This window comes from Mustela nivalis, assembly GCF_964662115.1.
Source record: "Mustela nivalis genome assembly, chromosome: 1".
Classification (NCBI taxonomy): Eukaryota; Metazoa; Chordata; class Mammalia; order Carnivora; family Mustelidae; genus Mustela; species Mustela nivalis.
In genome coordinates this window covers 21,934,306-21,952,359 of record NC_139020.1, presented here as the reverse complement: position 1 = coordinate 21,952,359, position 18,054 = coordinate 21,934,306, and the positions used below count along the sequence as shown (strand labels likewise).

At 33.0% G+C, this 18,054-nt stretch overlaps 1 protein-coding gene across 2 annotated transcripts in view; it reads left to right on the top strand.

Moving 5' to 3' along the window:
* Positions 1-18,054, top strand: part of NCAM2 (neural cell adhesion molecule 2) — a 513,251-nt gene that overhangs the window by 402,242 nt on the left and 92,955 nt on the right. For both annotated transcript variants that reach the window (XM_082742470.1, XM_082742469.1), the window contains exons 10-11: positions 1,512-1,699; positions 6,640-6,736. In XM_082742470.1, coding sequence (XP_082598596.1) covers positions 1,512-1,699; positions 6,640-6,736 — 285 coding nt within the window. The remainder of the gene's footprint in view (positions 1-1,511; positions 1,700-6,639; positions 6,737-18,054) is intronic.

Sequence of the window (18,054 nt, the reverse complement as noted above, 5' to 3'; positions counted from 1 at the left end):
TTATAAAGCTTTTTAAGGTTCTTTTTCTTTCTGAGGAATTGTTCAAATTCTCTTCAATAATGTATGATAGGATCTACATCACCAAAATGTTTCAGGCACTGAATGATATAATTTTGTTGCTGGGGTGAATGGATCTATAATGAATGGTCTTTGGTTAAAATCACCATAAATTCATATCCTAGACCTACGATGTAGTGCTGGAGTAAACTTGACAGCTCTTATTCCAGATCCTTCATGCTTACAACAGGAAAATACCTTCCTTACAAGGTTACTGGAAAGATAAGACAGAACTCAATGTATAATCTCACTGTCTTAGATAGAAAACAGTCAATTACTATTTCATACCCCTGTGTGAGATTGACATTATAAACATACACTAAAACAAATATAGGATAAGAATTTTTCAATTACTTATGTATTTGTACTACAGATTATAATTCTTATGTATCTTCTATAAAATCATATAGAACAAAATTGATGTAGCTCATTTTTAAGTACTTGGGTTAGTAAAACAAAACATTTAAGTTACATTACTGAAGTTGATATTCTATGAGGTGATACTAAGTTTTAAGTAGTTAATATTAGTGACAATAATAATATAAATATCAGCAACATTTTAGCTACCACTTAATATAGGACTTTGATTTTATGTAAAAATTTTAAAGATGAATTCTTTCAAATACTTACGCTGTTAACCACTGAGACTCAGAGAGGCTATGGTTGATTGGCATTTGTGCTACATCATCGTTCTAGAATGGAGCAAGACTAAAAATCATGTTTGTGTGTTTTCACAATTAGGTAATTTCAATAAGGTAATATAATAATATTGTCTATTTTCTCTTTAACTGTTTTTATAGAGGTCTGAGGTAGGCTATGGAGAATTGGCGGAGCTCCATAGGAGCTGATTAATCTTCAAATCAACTTTGTGGATTAAATTAAATTATCTCTGGTTTAATTAAAACTGGAAATGATATTTCAGGAAAAACTTGTTTCTTAATTGTGATATTGACATTTCAACTTAGATTTTATATCTGCTTAAAAATATCTCATAGAAGAAATTATATGAGTAAGACAAGCTTTTTTTATTCTTTTGAGTAAGACATGATTTAAAAAGGACCCAAGACCACTGATTTTGTTATTCTAAACTCACACTTTATAATTAGAGGTTTGTTCCAGAAAGAGATTTCACATATGTAGATACCTATTCATTAGGTATCTAATGAATAGATAATTTTTGTCAGGTTATCAAAAGCAGAATTAACTCTGAGCATTAATCTTTCATACTTTAATAATTGTCCAACTTTTAATATTTGTATATTAATTAAAATTATTTGATGAAATAGTCAAATAACATATTTTCATGAGTTCTCATGTCACATATTAAATATATGACATAGAATTTCTGTGGCTTCTTTTTGCATTCAAGCAGTAATTATTGTTGTACATACTAATCAAGTGATTATTTATCTTAAAGAAGAGGTCTATAAATGTTTTATTGTTTTGCTTTACAGATGCTCCCAAGTTTATATCAAACCAAACAATTTATTACTCTTGGGAAGGAAACCCTATCAATATAAGCTGTGATGTGAAATCTAATCCACCAGCATCAGTCCATTGGAGAAAAGAGAAATTAGTCCTGCCAGCTAAAAACATCACTAATTTAAAGACATATAGTGCAGGGAGAAAGATGATATTAGAGGTAAGTCTTCGTGTACATATGAATAAGTTGTATTATTTTAGCAGTCACCTAATGTTTTAGAATGCATATAAAATGTTAATATAAATACAATTATATAATATACATTTATATTACATAATATATATTATATATACACATACAAATTTTATTGTGTCTCTTTCTTGTGTATTTACTTAAAAAGAAAATTTTGTGCATTTAGATCATGGACCATTAATGATTAATAATATCTCATTCTTGTATAAAAAAGAGTCTATGGTAAAAGCCATTATTTTTCATAAATTTTTTGGGGAAAAAAGTTAATTATATCAGGGAAAAAATAGGGTGAGGGAATTAGTAATTCATCAGTTATTAAGGACCTGAAGTGTTGCTGATACTAGTTATTGATTCTGAGATTATGCCCTCCATCTCAGACGCATACATAACTTTTTGGTGGGTGCATATTTACAAGTTTCTAAATAAACCAGATTTACTTGTTCAATGCCTCACTTCATTTTATATTTTAAATTAAGATTATAGATAATTGTCTTTATACTGCCAAGTGCCTGGCCTTTTAATTCTGTTTGAATACAATACCTTTTATTTATTAATTGTAGATTATGTGTGTGTGTATCAATTCCCAAGAACTTTGGGAATTGATACACAATCATGAACCTTCCAATTCCTCATGTTTTCAATGCAACTGGGAAGCTCTCTCAAATAACCTTATTTAGCTAAAAAGATGCTATGTTTTCCACTGTAATTCAATTTACATTCATTTTAAAAATTCATGTTTTAAAATAATATTTGACACTCAATGTATTAACTTAAAGGTGTTCTCATTGGTGCCATATTTACTTTTCTACCTGGTAATTGGACCTCATGAAAAATTTGGTTGACAAAAGGATTTAGCCATCACTTCCCCAAATATTTGGATAACTGACTCTTTGCTCATTAAGTGCTTGTCTTTATCTGTTTCTTTCTTTTTAATTTTGTATTTTATTTTATTTATTTACTAATATAGCCAAAAAGATAAGAGGTAGGACTCTAAAAGGAACTATTGTTTTATATCGATTTTCTAGACCTAAGGCAGAAAGGCTTTGACTATCACTTACATGCCCAACAAATACATATGCTATAAAATATTAGTAAGGCAAATATCTGTGCAGACCACCCATTCCAAAGGATTTAAACACCTCGGGATGGGTGGTGTCTAAATTTTTTTGAATTTAAATTGGTTACTTTGTAACTTTATTAGAAGAACTATTGGGAATTGACACAGAGGTCAGTTTCAAAAAGAAATTTGGTTAGATTTAACATAAAATTTAGGTTTTTAACTAGTTAAAAAGTGAGGTGAGGTTTAACTTCAGTTTGGGGTACTTTGTTCAGGCTGCCATAATGAATACCACAGACCAGGTAGCTTAAATAAAGTAATCTCCTTCCCCCTACATATTTCTGTAGGCTATAAGTCCAGGATCAAGGTGCCAGAGGGTTGGGTTTTGGTGAAATTTCTGTCCTTGGGTTGCAGGTGTGCCCTCTAACTATGCACAGAACGAGAGAACTGTGGTGTCTTGTCTTCCTGTAAGGACATCAGGGCCCATGTTTATGACCTCATTCAATCTCAGTTACTTCCTTAAAGACCCTATCTCCAAATAACATTAGAAGTCAGGCTTTCAACATATTTATTTTGTGGGGGTGTCACAATTTATTCCATAAAAGGTAGATTTAAGTTCATTCATGTTTAAATGACTAATGTGTAATTTCTGCTTTGTTCATTTTACCACTTTTCAGTTTCTGGGATAGCTCGTAATTCGCTGTAGTCAGTATTAAGCAATGTGTTATAAATCTGGCATTTAAATATTTTAAACATTTTATACTTAAGTATTTTATTCATATAAATCTCTCATGTTATTTAATCTTCTGCCTAAATGGCATTCGTCTCCACCCCAAAGTAAAAACTAAGTGGTTTTTGTTTTTACAGTCCACATGATTTATTGGTTAAAAAGCATTGACCTTGGGACGCTTACGTGGCTCAGTTGGTTGGGCAGCTGCCTTTGGCTAGGGTCATGAACCCAGGATAATGGGATTGCGTCCCACATCTGGCTCCTTGCTCAGCAGGAAGCCTTCTTCTCCCTCTGCTTGCTACTCCCCCACCTGTGCTTTCTTTCTCTTTGACAAATAAATAAAATCTTAAAAAAAAAAAAAAAAGCATTCACTTTGAACATACACTTTTTATGTGTATACTTTTTTTCTTAATTAAATTCAAACCCTGAGTAAATGACTAATGGGTAGCTAATACAACTTAAAATAAAACAAAATGACAATAACTACCCAAAAAAAGCAACGATAAGCATTACAGATTTAATTTAATAGCATTAAATTTTATTAATTTAATAGCATTCATATTTGCTTAGGATAGTACAGTATTATTTTTTTGCTTAAGAATTATTATAATCACATAATCGCTAATTCTTAAGAACGTATAATACAATATACAAAAATACAGTGTGCAGTTGATAACAAATTGGTCAATAACAGATTTCTTGAATTGGTTTTTAAAGTTTTTCCTTTTTCATTGAGCAAATATGTAATTCAGTCTTTTAAATTTATGAATTTTAAAATATAACAGAATATTCCATAAATCCTTTGGATTGGTGCTAATAAAATAATCTGTAAAAGTCAACTTTTTATTTTTTTCCTGAGCACTTCCTAAGATGATAATGTAATAAGCCAACATTTTAATATATGGGCAAACATTGATGTAGGAACTTTCTAATAGGTTGATTAGAATAATATTGTGCTTTTGATCATCTGTGGTGTTGTTCTTTATCTTAAGTAAAAGGCTAAGTATTAAACATATGATTTTCTCACTATGGAACACATAGAATGAGGAAATGAAATTTACAAAAGTTTAGGAAAACAACTAGAGAACTCCTTTATTAGCATTGTACTCCTAGCTCGTATTTTGATGTTCAAAATTATATTTGTTGATCAATGTATTATGTACTATTAAAGCCCACCATCTTAAGTAAGCTTGAATTATTTTACCTGCATATTAAAATGTGAAAAAAGTGGAGTCATATGTAGGTGTTCCTAGCACTTCCTGGATAAATATCAGCAATAATTGGTATATTTTAAATATGTGAATATTTTTAAACTGCTTTATAGCATACCTTTGCTGTATAATATTTTATTTTTTGATAAAATTACCTATCATTTCATTGAAATGGGCTTGATCATAAAGTCAGTATTGAATGCTGCATTCACATTGCTTTCCTAGGACACATCAATTCTGCAGCAAGGATCATGATTTGCCAGGTTATATCTAGGTCTGTGGGCTTTTTTTTTTTTTTTAAATAATCTGTACTACTAGAGGTGTTTTCTGAATTTGTTAATCATACAACATAATAAAGAAATGATTTCAGATAAAACTGTAAAACTTTTATCTTTGATAGGTCGACTTACAGGAATAGAAAACAAACCAACAAATGAAAAAAACCTGAATTGAGCCTTTTAAAAGTTGTTCCAACAAAACTGGCTATTTAAAATACTTGCTTAATATTGAGGGGGTGCACAATAGTCCTGATCCTATGTCATGGCCATCCTGTCTGTATTTTATCAATTCAGTGCACATTGTTCCCTATGGACTGTACAAATAACTCTCCTATGCTTGTAAAATGTAGAAATGTTGGGGGGAAGATTCTTTCTCACTAGTAAAATTATGGCCAAGTCAAGTTAGCTTGGTTTATTAAAAGCTGAATGTAAGAAAAATGAATGTTTTAATCTCTCAGGAGTACTTACAAAAGAATGGTTAAAGTCTCTAGTCCTTAAACTTATGATCTATTCCTAGATAGACAGCTAACCAGGGAATGAATGGCACAGCTGTTTTGTACTTTTCCAGAATTATCACCTTCAATGGACCTCAAAATTGCACTTTTAGTTAAGAGCTTCCCATTACCACAAAATCATATTCCCCCCTTTTGGGATAGAGTTGAAATTAACAGCAACTCTTGTAAGCATATTCCATCTTAATAATAGTTACTGGGATTGAAAATTATATCTATTACTATCATCAAATCTCTTTTCTGAATTGATACTTCAGAATTTCGGTACATTAGAATTAGAGGGTTGGCCCCAATGTTCAGCAATAGATTCCTGGAAGGTTAACTTAATTACGGATTTCAAATGTGTAAGGACTGAGGTCAGCTATTTTCCACCTAAACTGAAAGAGAATGATAGGAATTGAACAGAAATGGAGGCAAGATACTATTATTAGCCATCAAGATAATGTGCCTATCTACAGGGGTTGCTACCCAATGGCAACATTTTCTAGCAAAATACATACCTGGAAAGATTATTTTTCTTCCTTCCTTCCTTCCTTCCTTCCTTCCTTCCTTCCTTCTTCTTTCTTTCTTTCTTTCTTTCTTTCTTTCTTTCTTTCTTTCTATAAGTAAGTCCTCATCCTTCATTAATATTTTATATTCAATAAAATCATGAGATGGGGAAAATAAACCTGATATATTTCCAGCCTTTCATGAACTTTAAATCTGCTTGACTTTAGTCTAAAAGAGTAAACAGAGGGTTACTTTTGGTACAGTGTTCTGTTTTCAACTTCATGTCTGCAGCAATTGCAGAATATATATTTTTCAAACTGTGAGCCACTTTCTGAGCTTTCCATACACAAATATCTAATGACTTTTTTATTCAATCGATATAATAAAATGACGGCATTTGTCTACCAAATAAATTAATAGTTAAACTATATTTCACCTAGTGAAAATATAGCTCCATGCATTACATCTTAAAAGGGTGTGATGCTTACTTGACAGAGAGAAAAAGAGTTATGACAAGGAGTTGTGAATAATTGAGCAAGTGTGAAAATGGTGGTCATACTAGAATCTATTTTAAAACTGCCATGATTTTGTTTTAAAATTGTTAAACCTCTATTATTATGATTATTTTAGATAGCACCTACATCTGACAATGACTTTGGACGATATAATTGCACAGCCACTAACCGTATAGGAACAAGATTTCAAGAATATATTCTTGCTTTGGCTGGTAAGTATAGCCCAATAATTTCTGAGATCTCATAAAATATTTCTATAAGCAAATAGCTTTATTTTTATAAGACATGATATAGGTTATTATTAGGAAGAATAAACCAGTGCTTAAAATTTTAGAACAAATTGCATCTGACAGATAGTGAGGAATTAGAACATATTTACTAATCAAGATTGCTTTTAAACCATGATTCTGATCACCCAACTTTACAAGTGAGCCATCTACAAAAGAAGTAAAAAAGATATGTCTTAAGAAAGCAAATTATATTTTATGTTGAGTAAGAATCCTATCAAAAGATTTAAAAAGACATCTTGAGAGAAAATAAAGTAAAATTCACCTATTTTAAAATCCTAAGCTTGAAAGTACAAAGAATAGCTTATTTTTAAGGCAAATAGAAAATTTTAAGTTATATAACTTTCAATGAAAAGTGTTTCATTTTATATATGAAAACATTCTAGTTCTTGCCCAAAAGCTTAAAGATACCAAATAATAACATGTAGACACAATTCATTTTAACTAGAAATTGTTAGTGTTTTGTTATATAAATAAGCTATATATAACACACATATTTATTTCTAGAATTTGCATTGTGTTTTACAAGACCGATTGGAAGTCTGAGATTGGAAGTCTGAAAGTATACATTGTAGTATATTTCGCATAGCTCAGAAGATACAAAAACACGATTTTTGCCTTTTAGAACTACATAGAGAAATATCAGAAAATTATTGTAATGTTAGTTTTTTTGGATTGTTATGTTTTAATAGAATAAGTAGTTTCCACAAAAATATTTTAAAATGTTTTCTAAGTAGAGTTCTAGTATATAACTATAATTTTATATTAAGAAATATATTTACTTCTGTTGATATGTAAAGTCATGCCATTAGTTAGAAAGACCAAAAGGGAAATTTAAAAGTTTACAAAGCTGATAATACTCAAATTATTATGTAACTGAAATCTCTTTCTCTCCAATGCAAGTTTTGCTACACTAGAGAAGGGAGAGAAGGGGTTTTGCACAAGGGCTTCAGGGAAGAAAGGAGGAAGGAAAATAATGAGATAAGAGGGAATTTAGGGAGAAAAGGAGGGAGGAAGGAATTAAGGAAGAAAAAAACAACTATATGTCATTTACCATGAAGTTTTTAGAAAATTAATCTCAGAGGTTCCTGGGTGGCTCAATCTGTTAAGCCACTGCCTTTGGCTCAGGTCATGATCCCCGGGTCCTGGGATGAGCCCTGCATCGGGCTCTCTCTTCCTTGGGGAGCCTGCATCTCCCTCTCCTCCCCAGTAGTGCTCTCTCTAGCTATCTCTCTCTGTCTCTCTCTCTCAAATAAATAAAATTTAAGAAAAAAAGAAAAGAAAATTAATCTCAATGAAAATCACAAGATGTAGACTATCCACATTTAGGGATATGAATAAACCATTACACAAGCAATTAAATTCTAGGAAAATGAAATGTGCTAAGTCATATAAAAATTCACTGATAATAAATTGAAGTGAGCATGATCTTTACTGATCAGAAGCATTCATTATTTACATTAATTCCAAGCCTCAGGAAATTAGGCAAGTTTTCTTCTAATTAGTATGAAAATTTTTATAGATAATAACCAAATATGTGATCAGTATATGTATATACAGTTATATCAATACTGCTATACAATTTTACATTGCTTTTTTACAAATGATGTAGGTCTGTATAGATAAACTTGCTAATGACTAGATTTTTAAAATTTTTTAAGTACTTATAATTCTGGAAAAAATTAAAAAATAGAACATTATATTCATGAGATTTTGATATCTTATTAAATTCTCAGGAAATATTTATTGTCTGTATACCTTCATATCTAACAGTTGTTTTTTTTTTAAAGATTTCATTTATTTATTAGAGAGAGCGCACAAGCAGGGGGGTAAGGGCAGAGGGAGAAGCAGGCTTCCAGATGGGGGGCTGGATTCCAGAATCCTGAGATCATGACCCAAGTCGAAGACAGACACCCAGTGGACTGAACGTGAACCACCCATGTGCCCACATATCTGACATTTCTTACTGTGACATTTTTCACTGAAAAATATGTTTGATACCTATCCTACTATGAAGATGCTAACTTAATGAGTTTCCCTCAGCCTAACCATTAAAAAAAAGAAGAAGAAAAAGAAAAAAAGAAAGAAAGAAAGAAAATGTTCCCTCAAGCTAAGAGCTAAAATGTTATTGGAAATACTTCTTGAATACTGCAACTTTCCTAGTGTTTCAAAATTTTGTGACAAATACATACCTAAAATTTTTTTCAGAAAGAGATAGATTCAACTGAAATTGTAATAGAGATATAAAAATAAATTAGGCCCTGAGCCTTAGATGGGAAACATATATTTAAACATCAGCAGTAATAAACATTATTCCTTTGATGGGACCTCTTTTTCTAATGCTTACAAAATTTAGTCTTTCCTGAAGAATTCGAACAATGAAAGTGCAATGTGATTTTAAATAAAATGTAAGAGAAATGTTATGTAGAAATTTAAATATTTCAAAATAGATGTCAGTATCACAGCCCAGTATCTCATTGGCCTATTTGACCTAGTAAAAGGCCCAGATCATTTGGCATGTGTTATTTTATGTTGTAACAGATTACTTTGATTTAAAAGGGCAATGAATTAAAACAGCAACAACTGCATATAAAATTATGTGTTATATATTCTGAGAAAACTGTAGGAAGAAAACACTTTTTAACTTCCTTTGTTTCAAAATCTTTTTTTTTTCCTTTTTTCTTTTCCTTCCTTTTTTACCTCCTTTATAATTAAGTCTTATATCTGAGCACAATAGACATCTGCATGCAGATGGGGGGCGCAGCAGCCTATCATAGGGCATCAGACCCTTAGCAGAGTTAATAGACTAAAAGGGGGTTTAGTGGTCTAGTGTGGGGTGTTGGAGTCTGGGCCAGTAAGAAGCATTTGCATGTGGCAAGATAGAAACAGCAACCCAGAGAGGAATGTTGGAACCTAATCGGTATAAGGGGGGATCCAAGTAAAGTGGTAGGGTAAAAGATCGATGATTCATGTCTGCAAGCACATGGGTGACATCAGCAATTATATAAAAATAGAAAAACTAAAATGACTCTGGGATAATGGTTGGGTATTGGAGTTATTGGTGTGAAGTCTGGTTTTAATGTATGTAGGTAGATACAGAAAGGGGAAAAGAAGTAAAGGTGTGTGTATGTGTGTGGGTGGGTGGGTGTGTTCAGTCATTTCCACAAGGAACTTCTTTTTGTCAGGAATCTTACTTAGAAAGCAATTTCTATATATGTAAATGATGAATCACTAAATTCTACACCTGAAACCAATTTTATCAATTCTACACCTGAAACCAATTTTACTGTATGTGGTAGCTAACTAAAATTTAAATAAAAACTTGAAATTAAAAAAAAGAAAGAAAAGAAAACAATTTCTCAGCCAGCTGTATCCACAAAGAGGACTTGAGATCTCCAGCACCTCAGCAGCAAAGACCAAACATGGCTGGCAGCTACATCTTGGTTTCTAAATATTAAAAGTAACTAAGATTTTTTGTAAAAATGGCTGATTCTAGGAGAGGGACAAGGGAAGTACAAGATAAGTCTAAAACAACGTATTTTGCTAGGAGGAAAAGAAATTTTAAAAAAGCATCCATCAACCATTTTTAACAAATACCATAATACAAATTAATTCACCTGAGGGGCATCAATGGTTGCTAATGCAGGTATATGTTGAGAAAAAACTTAGCAAGTAAGATGATAAAAAAAAAAAAAGAAATCAAAATACTTTTGAAGTGTCTACCTCGAAATTATTTTTTAATTACAAAGGGAAAATAGCAACATTATAGTTGTAAGCCTACCAGATCCCACTTTAATTAAGTGATCAAAATTAACATCACCAGTAATGAGAAAATTAAACTGGGATGCTACCAGAAATAGGCAACAAGAAAAACACAGAATAACAATTATAATTTTCCTGCCAAAAATGCATAATCAGAATCTAGTATGAGGAAAGGGAAGGCAAGTCTGAATTGAGGTGCCTCCAAAGTGTCAAAGCCATGCAAAGGAATGATTAAGGAAACTTTCTATATTAAAGGACAGTAAAGTTAAATAACAAATAAGTGCCATGCCTGCATCTTTTGTTATAAAGGACATTACTGGGATGATAGGTGAAATTTGATTGTAGTCTTTGGATTAGATGGTAATTTAATTGTTTTCTAGAGCTTATGTAAGAGAGAGTTTTGTTATGGTAAATACACACTTAAGTTGGCACCATGTCAACTTACTCTAAATGGCCCACATTAAAAAGATAAATTCTGTGCAGTAGTCTTACAAATTTTCTAAAAATATGAAATTATGTTTTTAAAAATGAGTAGGGGTACCTGGGGGGGCTCTATTGGTTAAATGTCTCACTTTTGAAATCAGCTCAGGTCTTGATCTTGGGGTTGTGAGTTCAAGCTTTGGGTTAGACTCCACACTGGGTATAGAGCCTACTTAAAAAAAAAAAAAAAAAAAAGGGAAACTAAGGCCAACAAACAAATACCTAAATATAGTAATTTCAGAAAAGCAACATAACGTGAATATAGCTAGCATTCTTGATTTAAAAAAAAATCTTTTGTGTGTGTGTATACATCGTTTCTATATGTGACCTTATAAATGGTTTTAAAATAGTTAAAAGAATTTTTGCATATTCATTGATTCATAGACAACTGGTGTTTTTGAATATAGAAGTCTAATTTTTACTCTAAAATGTAATTTATTTAGACATCTTTTAAAATGTTTTAGTAAGCATGATAATAGTACTTTTTTTTTTAAAGATTTTAATTATTTCTTTGACACAGAGAGACATAGCGAGAGAGGGAACACAAGCAGAGGTAGTGGGAGAGGGAGAAGCAGGCTTCCCACCAAGCAGGGAGCCTGACTGCCTCAATGTGGGTCTTGATCTCAGAGCCCCAGGATCATGATCTGAAGCAAAGGCAGATGCTTAATGACTGAGCCACCCAGGTGCCCAATAGTACTATTCTTAACTATGGTGGTCTAGTCTTTATTTGGCAGGATATGTATGTGTATGGTACAGCAAGGTATGAAAATTGGCATGTAGATACCACTTATATTTGTAAGCTGGATATTTCATCTCTATGCTACCCACTTCATTTGCTTTTATCTCTGCTGGGGAAAAAAGCTTGATAAAGTTCTAGCAAGAAGACACATTGAAGTGGTGGTTAGCTAACTTGAATCCTGAGTAGCGACATAATTCTCAAAGTAGCTCAAAGACATACGTGAGAAATTATTTATACTTACTTTACAAAAAAAAGATACATTCAGAAATTAGCAAAAATATGTAAAAGCTCAATTTTTTATTATTACATCTATTATGATGATGATTTAAATAGTAAGTAGGATAAAATATTGACTAGGTCAAAGGTCTCCTATGAGTAAAGGGTCAATGAGAAGGCAGAGTCTTTTTTTCCCCTGCTCCTACTTCCTACATGATCTACATTGGCCAAGTCCTAATTCTAACTCCATTTTTGTTTTTACATTCTCACAATTAATATCAAGGAACTTATGTCCATTTTTCAAATGATTTTTTAAAATAAATTATATTTAACTGTGCTTGAATTAAATCAGAAAAACCATGAACAGGGTCTTCATATTAGGCCCTGGCTTCATATTCAGGAGCAAGGAGTGGTTCAGTCTTCTTTGGCTTATATTCTATCTTTAGAAAACTACTATATATGGGAAATATCAGATATTTCCCATATGTGTTTGATAACTAATTTTGCTATATTAATTTTTTTATTAAAATACCACATATAAATACAATTAGATGAAGAGAGGGACAGAGAGGTTTTTTTAAAATGACTTCTTCAATAGTTTTTTTTTTTTTTCAAGTGCACTTCTTAGGGTGATAATCTTTTTTTCTAGCTAGAAACATATTTTCTTTTTTGATTTAAATACTCATTTTAGAGAAAATTAAAAATATAGAAGACATAAAGGATAATCAAGTTGTAACAATATAGTTAAAAATTATCATTCCTTCCTTACATTTTTCTACTTCTAATAGTCATGATCTGACAAGGTAGTCTATATGTATTTATATGTGTATTTTTTGAAGTTTTTCTCAAGACTATTAATCTAACTTTTGCAGATTATCAAATGATTTCATTCATTGTTTTAACTTTCTTACATTCATTTCATCTCTTATATTTAACTCTTAATTGTAACCTTTTTCATATTAAATCTTAATATGATAAGCTCCCACTTGCCTCATTAGTTGATAGGCTTTCCTGATAAAGTCACCTTTTCCTGGGCACTTTTAGGGGAGGGATTCTGCCGTAAGCTGCAGGGCAACACATCTCACATTGGGAATGGGTGCTTCTGTGCTGAAGGGGGTTTCAGTGCTCCACAGAAGTCACTCCAAGATCCAGCTGAGCAGAACTGTGCGAAGACAGTGAGAAAATGAATTCAAAGCCCCAGCACAGGGCATGTACTCAATAAATACTAGCGGGCTACTATTATGGCCAAGTTCTAGTTCATATTGATCACTTTTCTTTGGGTAAAAGTCAGTTTGTTAAATGTCTCTTTAGATATAATGCATAGGTCTAAGGAAAAACAACAACAACAACAGCAACAACACAGATCTGGTAATTATAGACCAGTGCAGAGTAAAACTTGATTATGTGGTAATGACCTCCCTTATACTGGACACTGTATTTCTATTAAAGGTTACAAAATTTCAAGTCATTTTGCCTTTGTTTCCTTTAGTCCTGTATCTTTTTCACACAAACTGCTCTTAAGTGAGTTCTCCCATGCTGTGCTTCACAATTGATTTTTATTTTAACCTCAGTCAGGACCCTTTACTTACCCCTATTAAATCTCATCTTGTCCATTTAGACTCACCTTTTTAACCTACTGAGACCTTGTCAAATCCAATGTTTTAGCCCTCTTTCCAGAATTGATTTAATTCAAAAATACCATAAAGTATGGTCATCTGTATTTTCACCTAAGTCATGGGGAAATCTATCAAGTCATTTTTGGGAAGAGTAACCTGCTTATAGGCTAACCTGGATCAATTGAACAAAATTCTGTATTTATGGAATTATAGTCAATCTGCACATCCTTATAACTGAATCATATTTGATCCGGACCCTTGTTACATAAAACCTGAAAGCTGGTGAAAGTTGGTTCATTTGGAAACAAACTTTCCTCAACTGAATATAAAGCCAGGTTTCTTTTACATGATCAGTTTTAGTAACTGGTCTGGAAAAGTCTATGTCTTGCTCTCTTTTTTCCAAAACTATGAGGCAAACTTTTGTGTGCCTTGAGAAACTATGTATAACATCAGCTTAATTTTATAATTCCCTGGTTCCTCTGGAAGAAAAGAAAATCAGGATAGCTAGATATAACTTTCAAGGAACCCCTCCTTGCAACAATTTTTAATCATTTGTCAGTTCACTCACTCACCATGTGTGTCACGAGTTTCTAGTAAGTACCAGGCACTGTTTTAGACTTTGGGAATCAGGAAATGAGTACCATATGGCCCCTGATCTTTACACTGAAGTTAGAGTACAAAAGAAGGGTAGAAATCTACATTTAGAGAAACATGGAAATTGGAAATTGGCCCATACCCTATGCCATATTGAGATCAGTCTCTATAATGTTACCATCATAAAAGGATCTTTCTGCTTTGTAACTAAAAACTCCAAACTTCCCTTGCTATATCCATGATAGAGATGGATGCAATGAAATGAAAAGAAATGCTTGGGAATACAGAATGGAATTCCCTTCAGAATTCTTGGGGATGGTTTCTAATAGGTGTCAACTTCTGAGTTCAGTCTGAAAGACTGAGTAGAAACAGGTCCCTTGAAAAGAAAAGGAGAAATGGCAAGAATCAAGGGTACCATGTTGTGAAATAGCATAGACTGCACAATCACAGGAGACTGGAGGCCATATTGTGTGAGGACATCAGTGGTGGTGATGAGAACAGGAAAATAATGATGTGGTCAAATTATGAATGTCCTTAAAAACATTTAGCATGTTTGTATTCATCTACATGTTTCATTTCCACGTTTCTCTAAATAACCTAAAATTTTTAAGTGTAAACTCAAACATCTTAACATCTTAAAGTAATGTCCACTGTTCCAGAAAGGGAGATAATAGAATGTATATATTCTTTATACATATATATGTATGTATGTGTGTATGTATGTGTCTGTGTGTATAACAGGAAGATGGATTACTTTTCTTTTGTTTTGGTGGGTGTCAGTGTTAAAAAAAAAAAAAGTAAGCTTTTTATTTCTGTAGTGAAAAATAATTCTTATCTTTAAAAAAAATCATCCTGACCTTGTAAATTCTTCTGGCAACCACATCAATTCTTTGCCCTCTACTCTTCCTTAAAAAAAAAAAAAAAAAAAAAAAAAACTTCACAAAAGAATTGATTATATTTTCTGTACCTAATTACTTTTCTTTCATTCTGTCACAAACTCTTCCAGTTGGGTTTTTACCTTTACTGCTCTATAAAACCTATTATCAAGGTATCCGTTGAGTTTCTTCATGCTCAATCCAGTGGCCCACTCTCAGTCCTCATACTTCTTGATCTAGTGGCAGAATATTACCCAATTAATCACCTCTTTCTCCTTGAATCATCTCTTCAGCCTCAACTTAGCTAGCATGTCAACATGCTTTTCTTGTTTTCCTTCCCCATCGAGCTCTCCTGAATATCTTTTGCTAGTTGTTATAAATCTCTGACCTGTTCAAAACCACTGTCCCTCAATTTTTGAATCTTTTTCTTTTTATATCAACTCATATCCTTGATATGCTAAATTCTTATGGATTTAAATACCACCTGTATTCCACCTGTAACTCCAATATATATCTTCATCTTGGATCTTTTTTCTGAATGTTAAACTTTCATAACCAACTGCTTAATTCCCTTTCCCTTTAAATGTTCTATAGGCGGGGTGCCTGGGTGGCTCAGTTGGTTAAGCCACTGTCTTCTGCTTAGATTGTGATCCTGGACTCCAGGATCTAGTCTTGCATCAGGATCCCAGCTCCTGGGGAGTCTGCTTCTCCCTCTGACCTTCTCCTCTCTCATGCTCTCTCTCTCTCAAATAAATAAATAAAATCTTTAAAAAAAAATAAATGTTCTATAGACAATGAAAATGTCCAGATGTCCAGATATCCAAAGCCAATCACCCCTACCTACCTTCCTTTGGCATTCTTTCCATATCAATAAATGGCAACTGCCACTTTTCAGTCATCCTCGAATCTACTTATGTACCCAGGCCCAACCCCTTGATGTGTCTTGTTGATTCTACTAGCAAGGTATTTCCAAAGTCTCCTTGGTTTCGTGAAATCAAATTCTATATTTTGGTTGTTTTTATTTCTTTGGTTTGTTGGTTTGCTTTGCTCTTAATATAGATTGTGCCATAAATTCCTAAATTGGTCTTCCCGCTTTGGCGAGAAGTTTCCCCCTGGTGTATAGTTTAAATAAACAACAACAACAGGAGGAATTCTTTAAAAACAAAAACAAACAAATAAACTAATTAAAAAACGTGATTTTCTTCTACTCAAAGCATTTTGTTGGCTTAACGTTTTGTCCAGGGATGAAGCCACACTTTCATAGTGTGAAAGCCTATGAGGCTTCACAATGTTCCTTCCTACTCTGCCCTCCTTGAGTTCTGTCCTCTGTCTCCTCCTCCAGGTTAGCCATGCTCCACTGCCCAGATCATCCCCCTTCTTTAAAAACCCAAGACATAGTTCATCTTTTTCCTTACTATTTTTGTACCTCGCATTTTCATGAGTTTTTTTTTTTTATTCCTTAGGCCTTTGGTTAAATATTACCCTTTTTTAGCAAAGATATTCTTGTTCACCTAATTTCCTTTTTTTTTTCTTTTTAAAATTTTTTATTTAAATGCAATTAATTAACATATAGTGTATTATAAGTTTCAGAGGTAGAGTTTAGTGATTCATCAGTTGCCTGTAACACCCAGTGCTCATTCCATCAAGTGCCTTCCTTAATGCCCAGCACCCTGTTACCCCATTTCCCCACCCACCTCCCCTCCAGCAACCCTCAGTTTGTTTCCTAGGATTAAGAGTCTCTTACGGTTTGTCTCCATCTCTGATTTTGTCTTATTTTATTTTTAAAACTACAACACTTCAGCTCTCATCCCTATCCCCCAACTGCTGTCTCACTTCTGCCTCCAACATAAAACTGACTGACTTGTAGTAAGTTTAAACAAATTATTGAATGTATAAAGGATTTAGTATGTTTTATTTAATATGTTTGTTAGTCATAATGGAAATGCCCCATTAATAATGGCATATGAGAGTCCATGACTTGTGAGAAGGGTTAATACTTGAGTATTACAGAGGGAAATAATTTCCACGTATACCTCAGGTGTAAATGAGCACTTCAATGAAGAATGTTAGAAGTAGAAATGATCTAATTAAGGAGAGCTCCCTGGATTACCTCAGGTTAATCACTGGACTTAAAAATATAGGAACAAATAAAATGAGAAACAATTATTCAGAGAGTTAATATAACCACTGTACAAAGAAAATTTTAAAGATGTGTGATCAAGTGTTGTGAAAAGAACAGTAGAATAATGCTTTAGATTTGGCAATTGGAGAAAACCAGATAGGTAGTGAAATAAGAAATGTATAAGGTTTTAGATGTGTTGTGAATTTGCTATTATGTTTAGATGAAGTTTGTAACTGAAATAGGAACAATAGACACAAAATCTTTTTGGAAGGAAGATGGTCACTCAGAGCAGAAGCAGATGGAATCCATCTCAGCTTGGTCCCCAGATGCATACAGTTGATATGATCCTGCACATTATATGGCCTTGCTGAATCCAGGAAGGTCAGTCCTTTATGAGACAATCCCTTAATATTTGAGTCTTTTATCACATGGAGACTGACTAAGAAACCAAACAGAAAATTACTGAATATTGTGAGTTGAATGGTTATAAAATCATTGAAAAGACAGAGGAAAGGGAAGACAAGAGAGTCACCAGCCTTCTGGCTTCAGGAGTCAAATTAGCAAAGTGCAGTTCAGAGGTCAAGTCTGCAACTGCTAACTGGAAGTCAGGAAAAGCTACTACCAAGCTACCCTTCTGTTGACCTGACAGCCATCCCACACAGAAACCTGTGAACAGGCTGTGGAGTAGGGGGTCCAGGTTCTCCCTTCATTCACATCTGTAGGGCCTGTTGTCCAGATGAACCTCCTCAGAAAAGTGGGAGTGGTCTTCCCTCCCCATCAGTATGGTAAACCACTTACTCGATATCTCACCCTGAGTGCCTTCATAGCACTTAAAACCA